Source organism: Cryptomeria japonica, chromosome 7 (genome assembly GCF_030272615.1).
Source record: "Cryptomeria japonica chromosome 7, Sugi_1.0, whole genome shotgun sequence".
NCBI lineage: Eukaryota > Viridiplantae > Streptophyta > Pinopsida > Cupressales > Cupressaceae > Cryptomeria > Cryptomeria japonica.
The window spans coordinates 858,646,758-858,659,212 of record NC_081411.1 but is presented as its reverse complement, the minus strand read 5'-3'; the positions used below and the strand labels follow the sequence as shown (position 1 = coordinate 858,659,212).

Below are 12,455 nucleotides of genomic sequence, written 5' to 3'. Positions count from 1 at the left end.
CATAGTAAAGGTAAAATTATTGGGGATATGCAACTTGTACAAAATAAAAGATTAGCTAAGCTAAAGGAACATTACATGTCACACCTACAATGGGGAAGTGTGGTAGATTATGTTATCTCTTCAAAATGTCATATGACAAGGTTAATAAGAATAGAGATGACAAACTACCTAATAGAAATGAAATGAAATCACAATCCAATATATAAAGACAAACTACCTAATTGATTGAGAAGGTTTGGGATAAACAAGGAGGAACTTATTTTCTTCATTGACTCCAAGAAAGCATTTAGCATTGTCCCTAGGAACAAATTATGGAGTAGAATGGAAGAGTTAAAAATCCCTAAAAAGTATGTCTACTATTCATAGGTTGTATGATCAAGTTTAGGCCAAAATTAGAACCATGCAAGGATTTACAAAATGTTTCAAGACTGATATTTAGGTCAAGCAAGGTTGCGCATGATCTCCTACACTATTCGGGTTGTGCATTAATAGATTAAGAGTGGATAGACAAGTTTGGTGGTAAGTGGGTTCATTTGAGGGTACACTTGGAAGCTCTAGAATTGTTTTGCTAGAGGTTGGGATGCAAGTGCATACCAACATAACTAAGGTCGCCATTTTTTCCTTGAAGAGAAATCACGTTTCTATGAAATTTGTCATCAAAGCAACTCCTTGCAAGTAGTTAATGTTTATAAATATCATGGCCTTGATTTCCACAATAAGCTTAGCTAGGAGATGTGTAGAGCAAAAAGGATATAATGAGGATGAAAAATCTCGCACAATGCAAATAGATGCAAAAAGGCCAAACAATAAGATAAATAAGGGCCCTTACTATTTGGGCAAAAGGGCCAAACACTTGCATAAAATAACTAAGATAAATAAGGGCAAAAGGGCCAAACACTTGCGTAAAATAACTAAGATAAATAAGGGCCAAAGGGCCAAATACTAAGGGCCCTTACTATTTGGGCAAAAGGGCCAAACAATTGCATAAAAGAACTATATAAGAACAAAAATAAAATGGAAAGCAAAAAATGTTAATGGTTCAACTAAGCACTAGTTCACACCAACTTAGGTGTAAAATCGAAAAGTAGACATTGACTTAAAGAGTGTGCATATAGAATATACTATTACTATTTTTGGAGTTAGTGGAGTGGAATGGCTTATGACACTACATTATGGAATGTTTCGCTTATAAGGATATTTGGACCGATTACATCAAGATTTTAATGACTCTTTAAATAACCTATTTGCAGAAAATAAAAAACAAAAAATAACAAAAATTGTAGATTACTTGATCAAGATATACAACAAAAGATCCAAAATCCAAAAACAAAGGAGATCAAATTGACAAGATATTGACAATTCACCTAATTTAGATTGTTGACTATCTATGGATCCTATAAATTATTTGGCCTTGTGAACATTATTATAAACCTTCATTAATTCAATAGCATTTGTTTAATTAATTTTTTTAAATCATGATAATAATTATAATAATTCGTGTCTACTCTTCTTGTCAATTGAGGCTTCTTGTGCATTATAGTGGTGGTCTCTTTTATTTCTCTTACATAAATCCGCATTCTTCCTCAAAGATGATTTGGCCCATTAGTTTAGTTGTGTTCGACTCTTAACGAACAAGTGGAGATCTTAAAATAGGAATAAGGTAAAGAATGCAAGAGGGCGGTTACCTCACTGATTGGGAAAAACTGTTTGGCACTTGGTACTCTCCTATGGAGGACGTTCACCTTGCAAAAGATGCATCCTTGGTATGTCTCCAATTATTTTTAATTTCTGGAAACGGCAGGGAAACATTATGTTCCCATCCCCATATCGCTGGGGTGTGCCCGTTTCGAGAAATGCCTTAAAAAATAGGGGGACACGTCCCCGGAATACTTTGCCAATTGCTAAATATACCCTTAGTATTCATATTCAATTGGTGCTTATTTACTTGTTAAAACTTCTGTTATGCAATTAAAACTGGGCAAAGCTCCAAACAACGACATGCAATGCCACTCAACTAAGTTCAAAGCTCTATATGCCTATCCAAGTCAACAGCTCAAGAAGACTGGCTATCTCCTTTCCTTTGACTCTAATGCTAGCAATCAATGAAAGAAATTCCCAATTACAACATTTAATCATGTTTAAGAAACTAAATTTATCATGAAATTGAATTCAATTGGAACACCCGATAAACTTTCCTGATTTTCCGAGTATCAAAGTTTAAACCCTACTATATCTTCTTCAATAGGTACATTCTCCAACGAAAGTAATTACATCTCTTCTTCCATCTAATGCGAACCAGATAAAAGAATCTCATTCTGGCCAGTGATATTCCATGCACATTCAAGCATGTTCTCGTCAACTTTCCCTTAGTCGCAATCCAAGCTAGAGTAAATTGCTTGAGATTCTCTACCCTGCTACAGATTGCTGTGATTATGGCTGGATGCAGATACAGTAAAATAAGCAACAAATCAGGCATCAAAAAATTTGCGTAAAATCAATACAACTACCCATGTTAACACAAACAATTATTTCTCCACAGAACAAAACGAACGTTTTACGTTGTGTTCTTCAAGCAATCCATAAACAGCATAAACTAGCACAAACTAGCTCCTCTTGTGGGATAATATCTTTCTGGCATAAAAGGTTGCGACGGTATATGCATTTAATTGAAAACAAAGTAATAAAATGGGGTTAGTGATTTAATGAGAAATAATCGAGTACCTTCAGGTTTACATGTCTTTTAACTTGTCTTTTGTTGGGAAATAAGATCTTCCAGTTCATCAACGATGGCAGCATAACAAAATGAGTATTGCTCCTGATTGCAGTTAATCATGACAGGTAAAGGTTATCAGTACCGAACAAGGATATACATGAGAGTAAGCTTAACAAACGGACTAGAGAACTACAGTTAAGGTTATTACCCGTGTCTGAACCATCCCAATGCGTTGGGTTCTGAATTGACGAATTGTTTCACTTATATCAATAGCAGATAAGTCTCCCTCTAGAATCCTGTGAATAGTATGACTTACGGTACAAAACGCACCAGTTCTTCCTATACCGGCACTGAAAGGATATCAATCAACCTTATTAGTCCTCAAAAACTTTAACCCCACAGAAATCGTATTGGAAAACAAGTAAATAGTCAACCTGCAATGTACTACAAATGGACCCAAATTTGGAGGTATCAAATACAACATCTTAACAAGTTCGCGAACAGAGTTGGTGGATTCAGGCACTCCATGGTCTGGCCAATCAGCATACTGAAGATGAAGAACAGACAACGGTGGCTCCTCTGACTACACATAAAAGCAGAAAAAAATTGCATTTAGGTAAAGCATGATCAAGATACAAATTTGCAGTGATAATTAGTGAGACACTTCAAACAAAGTTCTAACTGGGAAATTAAAACAAGATGTCGAAGCTTGAAGCCAAGTATGATCTAAATTCTAAACAATGGCTACTGTAATATTACTGAAGATGAAGATGAAGAACAGACAACGGTGGCTCCTCTGACTACACATAAAAGCAGAAAAAAATTGCATTTAGGTAAAGCATGATCAAGATACAAATTTGCAGTGATAATTAGTGAGACACTTCAAACAAAGTTCTAACTGGGAAATTAAAACAAGATGTCGAAGCTTGAAGCCAAGTATGATCTAAATTCTAAACAATGGCTACTGTAATATTACTGAAATAATTTTTCTTCCAACTATAAATGTTGTCTGAAAATCTCTTCAAACATTTCCGTAAACGTTTTGACGTTTAGAATCTAGATCCATCACTTCGTGAAAAAAGTTTCTCATATGAAACTTTGGAAACCACTTCAGATAAATTACCACACAATTATGCCATGAATGCATATATTTAATGATTTTCCATTGGCTAACACCTAATTTACCTCAACCAGCTTAATATTTCCTCACCTAGCCACAAACTTGTGCCCCGAAAATTTTCTTGTTTATGTTTATTAATGAGCTTGATACTTTTGACTTGTGTTTTCCATGTTCATGGTTGTTAGTAAACTTATACAAATGCCTGCACCTAATCGTTTGTCACAGTTGGAGTTAATGTCCACAAACGACCCAAAAATATCAATGGGACTGGAAATACAACTAGAGACAATAGCAAGAGGGAGACACTCTACAGAAACCACAACAATTCAACACTATACAAGAAAACTTTTTAATCAAATCACCAGGGTTTGTGGGGGCAGATGCGGGTGCAATTTTTCAACACTACACATGCATAATTCTTAATCAAAACTACCAGCATTGCAGGTGTGGATGAGGGTGTAGGACTCTGAAATCTGGCTCCGCAGGTACCAAGAAGCAGTAAAATGTAATATATATTACAGAAATTTGAAATCGGAATCAGAGTCGGCTGCATGGTTATGCTACGTGAGTATGGCAAAAATATGCATATATATGTTGTATAATTATACAAGTTCTCTCCCACTTACAGGGTTGGGTGGGTTGATCCCTCTTTCAACCTGAGAAAGAATGTGAGATGGGAGCCACCCGAGGTGAGATGGGTAAAAGTAAATTTCAATGGAGCTACTCGAGGTAACCTGGGTCCTTAGAGACCAAGATGGAAAGATTCTGGCTGTGGAAGCCAGGAAATTGGCGCTGGGAATGAATCAAGGTGACGAGAGGGCTATTTCTTCCCCGAAAAGACAGGTGTAGGCAAAATGCATCAAGTAGTCCACGATCAACCTGAGTGTGAAGGAGCAGTAGATGGCTTCTAGAGGGAAGATCACATACCATCATCTGTAGAAGATTTTCAACGTCTCGGAGCCAGAAGTGTTGGAGGCTATCAAGGAAATATTGGGTGAGGATTTTCAGAGTTGGTCTAATCTTTTTGGAGTCAACAATGACATTGCATCCCTTCTTCTGGTATGGCTACTGGAAGCACGGGAGGATAAGGCCTTCGTCAAACTGCTAATGAAGAAGCTGGTTAAAGCTGTGTAGGGTACATATGCAATATTACCTGGGCATAGCAGTGGCTGGATTTGGGCTCTGTCCCTCGAGGGGTGTATGGTCACACCTAACTTTGCCATACCATTATGGAACATGGATCCCATTTCTGATATGACAAGTTGAGGAGAATAAGGAGTCTCGCAGATAGCAGGTGATAAGGTGTATTGCATTGCTGAAAGAGATAGTGGGATGTTGAGAGCAGCTGGCCGATTTCAATTGTTGGCTCTCCCTCTGGTCCCAGGACCTGCGAGCTGGAGATGGAGGAGATGATAGGCCCATTTCTGATATGGCAAGTTGAGGAGAATAAGGAGTCTCACGGATTGCAGGTGGTAAGGTGTATTGCATTGCTGAAAGAGATAGTGGGGATGTTGAGAGCAGGTGGCCGATCTCCATTGTTGGCTCTCCCTCTGGTCCCAGGACCTGCGAGCTGGAGATGGAGGAGTTGATGGATCAGAGATGTAGGTCTAGGAAATTGTCTTCAGGCAGGGCAATTTTTTTAATTTCAGGTTTTGCCTCCTTAATGTCAATTTAATATATCAAAAAAATACAAGTTTTTAAATTTATAATTTATAATTTTTATATTATTTTAAATTTATAATTTTATTATATAATTTAATTATACTAATATAGTATGTAATATTTTAAATTTTAGAACTATTTTATAATGTTAATTATTTAATTATTTTAAATCATATATTAAATATACACTAAATTAGAATATTAAAAATTAAAAAAGAGTCTATAAATATTACCGTACTAAATTAGAATATTAAAGACAAGATAACGCTTGAATTGGCATTTAAATGACTATAAAAAATCTTAGGCATGCAACCTGATACCCTAAGCTCCATCCAAGGCTTTTCCCGCGGATATTTTTGGAGCACTTGAAATGTGAAATACTGTGATTCTTTATGGAGAAAGATTTGGTCTATCACAAAATTAAAAAAATAGATTCAAAAATTCAAATGCCAACCTGGATTGAGTTAAAATTGGCACCCAAAAATACCAAATCCACCCAATTCCGTAGGCAAATCCAATCGGCACTTAGCTGAAAATAAATACAGAATGATAAAATAAAAATGAATTTAATCAATCAATGAAATAAACACATTAGTACAGAAGTACCAATTCATATTTGTATATTTAATCAAAGTCACCAGGGTTCACAGGTGTGAGTGCATTTTTTAAACAGCATACATTCATCCTTTTTTATCAAAACCACTAGAGTTCACAGGCGCAGATGCACATACATTCAGGGTGTAGGTATTGGGTTCAGTACCTCTGAAATCTGGGTCTGAAGGTACCGAGGTGCAGCATATTGCAATGTATATTAGAAATTAAATGTGTAAAATGATAAAAATAAAAAGAAATCAAAACAATCAATGAAATAAATGCATTAATACCAAAGTATTAAGAATGGGAGTGGTAAAGGTCCATATGCACTGAGCATAGTGAGCGAAAGCACACCGCCATATTGTCTTTAATAAGTTACTTCAATTCCCGGATAGATTATTCTTAAGAATTTTACAGATGCACCTTCATTATCTATGATTCTATATTACATACATAATAAAAATGTTTTAAGTAGCTCAATGGAATCTCTGTGCTTTGATGGAAATAGCAGAACTAATCACAGGTTTCCTATCTTGCACATACTTTTCAGTGATAAACTGGGGACACTTTCATATAAACATTCTAATAACTCTGAAATAAAGAAGAAAGAATGGTGATTTAATTATAGTGCAAAAATAAAATGGTATGGAAAATAAAAGGAGAGGGTGGCTAATTTCACTTAATAATCAGTCCTTTCTCATTAAGAAAGCTGCACCTTATCCTAGCAAACAACTACTCTAAACTGCTCAGAGTAACATGATCTTTATTATATACGAAACCATTTTACAAAACAGTCATACGATAACTAAAGATTGTGTTGTGACGTTACATCCCCCCATTGCCAATGGGGACCCCCACTTTTTGCTTTCTAGGGTAGTTGTCTTAGTTTAGTCATCTAGCCTAGCAGTAGTTTTCAACTTTTCGATCTTTTAACCTATTGCTTGAGAGGGGATACAATGCAATTTCTAGGTCATGTCAAGGCATGAATTCCATGATGGAGGCTCAGGAATAATCCTCAAGCAAATCTGTATCTCAACAGACGATGAGATAAGTGATAGGTGAGGCATGTGTGAAAGAATGGAACTGGGAGTATCAGTTGCTTTCCTTGGATTTCCAGAAGGAAATTCAAGGATAAAATCTTCACCAAAGGGGCAAAATCAGCTTACCAAGGCGATGGCTAAGTGATGAGGAAGTGAAGAGAAAATCACATTGGAGGTGAAATGCATGGATCAGCTAAGTGCTTAAAAGCAGACATGATTTGCAGAGGTTTAAGTGAGTACCTTCCTTGCCATGCTAAATACCCGGCACCTTCCTCACACCCTAAAAACCCCGATTACATGCTTGACTACTCCCAACCCATGGCATATGCCTGACTACTCAAGATCCCCGAAATATGCCTTGCATCCTAAAATCTCCAACCACATGCTTGAGACCTCCAAATCCATGACATAGCAAGTTGACTTGAAAATTTGAGAACGAAGTGTGGTGAAGGAAGGTGAAAATGTTTTGAGGAAGAAATTTAAAGTAAGGAGTCCTCAAAAGAGGAAGGTAAAATTACAATGAGAGATACACATCCCTCATCACCTTCTTCCCACGGCATATCCTTGACAATATCCCTCATGCCTTCCATCCCACGGCATATCCCTGGCAAAGCTTCCTTATCCACCTCGAAACCCCCGCACCTTCCTTGCATCATCAAATTTGCGGCACATCCCTCACCCATCCTTCCCCATGGCACAAGCCTGACCCATCATTATCCCCGGCCTAAGTAAGTTATGAGGTGCAGCAAGTCTTATTTCCACTTAGTAGAAATACTAATCAGACCTCTAAGAAATGAAGTTTCAGACTGAAGATTCCACACGAAGAAGGCTCAACACCATGAGGGAGTCAAGTTTTAAGTCATGCAAAGATTCAAATGGAGCAAGCAAATCAGGTCATGCAAGTAGAACTCAACATAAGGACACTTCAAGAGTATTATGAATGACTCATCAATAACATTCAAGGAGGTAACTTCAGGACATGACAAGAGACAAGGAAAGGCACTACAAGGCAGGTGTAGAGATCAAGTATCAAGGAAGAAATTTTTCAAATATATTGAATTTCCTCCGCAAATCCAAGAATCATTGCTAGTCCAAGGGACTAATCTAGGAAAGGGAATTTCAAGATCAAAGGTGGTCAAGGACAATCAAGATAAAGGATTCCAAGGTTAGGAAGTGAAACACATCCAAGACAAAGGAGTTTCCACGCAAGATAAAGAGAATGCAAATGTGATGAAAGCAGAAGATAGTTCCAAAAGAGTTAATCAAAGTTAGAAGATGAGGCAATTGGGAATATCTCCTACCTTATTCTCATTCATGATTGAGCTTGGAAATGTTGAGTATCAAGAGATATGCCTCAATCACCTACAACTTGTGATGAGTTACAAGGAGTCAACAGCTGAGGTGGCACCCAATCATCTTCATTCACCAATCACTTCATTCCAAGTCAAGACGTCTAGATTCAATGCACTTGAATCATCCATCAAGGAGGATAACTACTACATGTGGGCACAAAGTTCGATGTACTTACCCTCATCATCTATTGGTTGGAAGTTAATGAAAGACATGTGTCCTATTTATTGTAATTTTATCATTGGTCAAGCATTAAATGCTACGTAATGGGTGTGACAAACCCTAATTAGGGTTTCTATCTTGTAATCTTGGCCATCGATGTGGATTTGATCCTAGCCATTCAATTGTATTGAGAGCATTCTATAAGGCTCCAGTCTCTCATTTGTAAAGGTTAACAACTAATAGTTTAATAGCAAGTAGCAAGCAAATAGTTAGAGTAAGATAGGAGGAGAAGGCAGAAATGGTTGCCAAGCTTGTAAATAAACATCTTTTTCATTGAATTCATGGTGGAATGTGTTGTTTCTTCTACATATTGCTTGGTTTCTTGTTCTATTATCATGTTAGATGGTGTTGATTAGATGGATGAAAGCTATTGTGGATGATTAATGGTGTAATTCGCATGTTCATACTACTTGTATTTCACTGATCGCTAAATACTTTGCGTGGTCAACTGAATTCTTTGTAAGCTTAACTTCGATTGCTCTTCACCGATTGATATGCATCCTCTTGATGGTGTCTATGTTGTTGGTGGTGATTTAAATATCATATGGTTACCTTAGAAGATCGCAATAGCTTTGTGGAGTTAAGCCTAGTAGAATTCCACTAAGTCATTCACAGTTTCTTACATTCCTAGGATTAGACTAGCTTTTTAAACCCTTCATCTCTTTTATCTTTTTTTTTTAAGTTAAGTGAATTTCCACGTTCCAACAACATTCAAACATTCAGGTTCAACGTAAGTTCCTCTTGTGATTCCAACAAATCACATCACAATCAGTGAGTCTATCCATGTATAAGATCAAGACCTAACATTCTGAACATTGGAGTCATCCCATCTGATCACGTAGTTTAGCACTTGGGAAGATTTTGTTCAAGAGAGGATAGAATACTTAGTATTTTATTCTATGTTGCTCAGTGCATAAAAACACATCAACAAATTGTTGTAGAAAGAAACAAATTCAAAAGCCACAATATCAAGCAAAGAGACAAAGCAAACAGATATAGAACCAATCATGTCTTGTGGACTTGCTACCAATAACAAAGATGCTTGTATAAAAGTAGCAAAGTGGTTGCATTATTGATGGAAATGATCAGCAAGTAACTTTCAACCGCTACCAATTCCTATCCAAAAGTTAGTTCTATCTTGCAAATAACCTTAGGAAATTAAACTAGAGTAGCATGACCATTTCGAGGTAAAGTGGATGAAGAAATAAAGGAAAGGGATGGTGAGAAGAAAGAAAAGGGATTAAAAGCATGACAAAAATATACATAATGTGCTCATCATCGTTGTCCTTGCTTGATTCTAAAATGTCCTTTCTATGAGCCCTACATACTTGGTTCATTTGTGAGAGAGGGGGCCTATCATCTTCTAAAGACAGTATCAAAAAGAAGGGGTGTTTGTTGGCCACTATTGACATACTTGAGGATAGCACTGTAGGTGACCCACAAAATTCTTTCTTCGACAAAGGATTAGATTTCGATTTAAATTGTCTATTTCCACTTGCACTTTTTGATAAGGGCAAAAATTTGTCCCTTTGGTAACCCCAGTTTGGTCAGCCCACTGCAAGCTCTAATGCCTTGGCTAGAAACCACACACAATAGGCTTTTATCTTAATGGGAGCTCCTATAGTCATTCTTACATTGATTATAGCGCCAAAAATAAACCTCGGCTCCACCAAGCAGCTCAATCATCCCAATGTGTTGCCCAAGAGACGTAAACTGGTCAAGTTTGAGACCTGTTGGTGTCTGTTTTATCATCTACCAAACATTAGAATAGGATACCCGAAGGTATTCTATCCTCTCTTGAAAAATCACTACTGATTCCAAGGTCTATATGTGCGAACAAGCGACTTTAGTGGAATAGCTTCTTGGGTAGTGTATGCTGAAATTTCAAGGGGGACTTACGTTGACAAGTATCTTGAACTGCTGAACGTAGATGGATTTGGCAATTTTAGGCTCTTCTTCTTTTTTGGGATTTTCTGGGGATTTAGACTTTCAAAAGGAAAGGAAAAAGAGATAGGGTTAGGAAGGCTAATCTAATCCTATGAACTCTGGAGACGATGTCAACTGTGTGCTCTCGAGAAACCAAACTCTACTTCGCCACACTAGGGACAACTACACAAAGCCGGTACAATCTTCAGTGGGTTGTGCTTATGATCGAGATATCGGGATGCACATGGGATAAGCTCAGACTAACTTTGCACGGTAGAATGGAAATCATCCATTTACCAAAAGTATGAGCGGAGATACACAATCAATTGATACTTATCAAATCCTTCACTCAAATTAACAACAATGAAAGTAAATCTATATTAACTTTAACTAGATGTTGAGGAGATTGAAACCATGCAAATCATTCAAATAATAGTGATTACAAAGCAACGCACATGCAATATATTATCTGGAAATGACCTTAAGCAACAATATATCAAAAACCTCACACTCTCCAAATGAGAGGAGGCAACCTTATATAGTTTTCGAAAATCAATGAATGGCCGAGATCAAACAGTGATCAAGGGCCAAGATTGATAGCTACAAACCCTAATTAGGGTTTCCCCAAACACTATTAGTTCAAATGAATAAGAGGGTGACACGTGGCGCAACTACTAATTTGATTGCGGTGAGTGTCCACTTTCCTCTTTCAGAGATTTGACGTATCTAGACACAATGAGCTTGACCTCCTCCATGGCGACACTTGGCGAACTGCCAATCTGGAAGTCGATGATCTCCACATCATTGGTACAGGTGGCAAGGATGCTCTCCCACTCAACGGCTTGGGCAAGGAAATTTTCATCGATGAAGAGAAAATTTGCAATTTTCAAGAAATCGCCTTTGTCAATCATCCCTGAATCCTTGAAGAAGCTAGACTGGATTCTGGTTGCAGATGCTTCTCCCTTATGCTTTCCTTCTTCCAGATCTCTGACGCCACATGGAATATCTTGCCCAGGATCTCTCTAACACTTCCCTCTGTCTCTGAGCACTTGGTCTCGAATTTCTTTAGAACTTCAGTCCGAGTGACCAAGGCATAGTACCATGTGCTAAAGTCGTACCTATCTCCGGTTTGTATGATACCCGCTTCCACTAGGCTTCTCTTCGACAAGCCTCGGATAACCTTCAAGTGTGAAAGTATTTCATTCATATCCTCCCAATTGATGGCCAGATCCTGGATACGATTGATCAGGGAAAAGGCCGAGTCATGTGCCGATACCAGATTCTCTACTAGTGTGTCAGCACGCGCCGAAGCGTCTGAAATCCACTCCTTTGCTTGAGTGTATGAGCCCTTCATATCATCATAATCCTTCATCAATCCCTGCTAAAGAGGCTGTGGAGGAGTAACTAGGATCTCATGGTCAAGTGGTCTGGTAAGATGGAGAACGTACCTTCTCCACTGCTGGTTCTCCTCTTTGACCTTCTTCCTCTTTTCCTTTTCATGGGCTAGACTTGCCTTCAAAACACTGCAAGAGTCGTCAAAATACTGGACCTCTTGGTCCTGGGTGGGCTTACCCAGCTCTATGGTAGTGATCTTGTAATCATCTACAATGACATTGTCCCTAGTCTTTCCTTCTTTGGGAACCACTATCTAGACTGTCCTGAACCCTGCATTGTCTCTTTGAATTAAGGAAAACTTCCTAACGGGCTTGGGTGATTTGGTTATAGTGGGCTCATTCACCCTCTCCAGAAATACTGCAGTGACCTCTTCAGAACAGGCCTTCTTGGAGACCTTAGCCTTTATTCTTTCCCTTAGCCAATCCGGGACAGT

General features: G+C 37.9%; 1 protein-coding gene across 4 annotated transcripts in view; it reads right to left on the bottom strand.

Annotated features, from left to right (window-relative positions):
- Positions 1-2,135: 2,135 nt before the first annotated feature.
- Positions 2,136-12,455, bottom strand: part of LOC131047045 (protein-tyrosine-phosphatase PTP1) — an 85,390-nt gene continuing 75,070 nt past the window's right edge. For 2 of the 4 annotated variants that reach the window (XM_057980851.2, XM_057980852.2), the window contains exons 6-9: positions 3,196-3,296; positions 2,922-3,063; positions 2,722-2,815; positions 2,136-2,436 (exon numbers count right to left, since the gene is read on the bottom strand). In XM_057980851.2, coding sequence (XP_057836834.1) covers positions 2,741-2,815; positions 2,922-3,063; positions 3,196-3,296 — 318 coding nt within the window. In that variant the 3' untranslated portion in view covers positions 2,136-2,436; positions 2,722-2,740. Of the gene's footprint in view, positions 2,437-2,721; positions 2,816-2,921; positions 3,064-3,147; positions 3,297-12,455 lie in introns of all 4 variants that reach the window. The other 2 variants (XM_057980849.2, XM_057980850.2) reach the window with 1 other exon arrangement.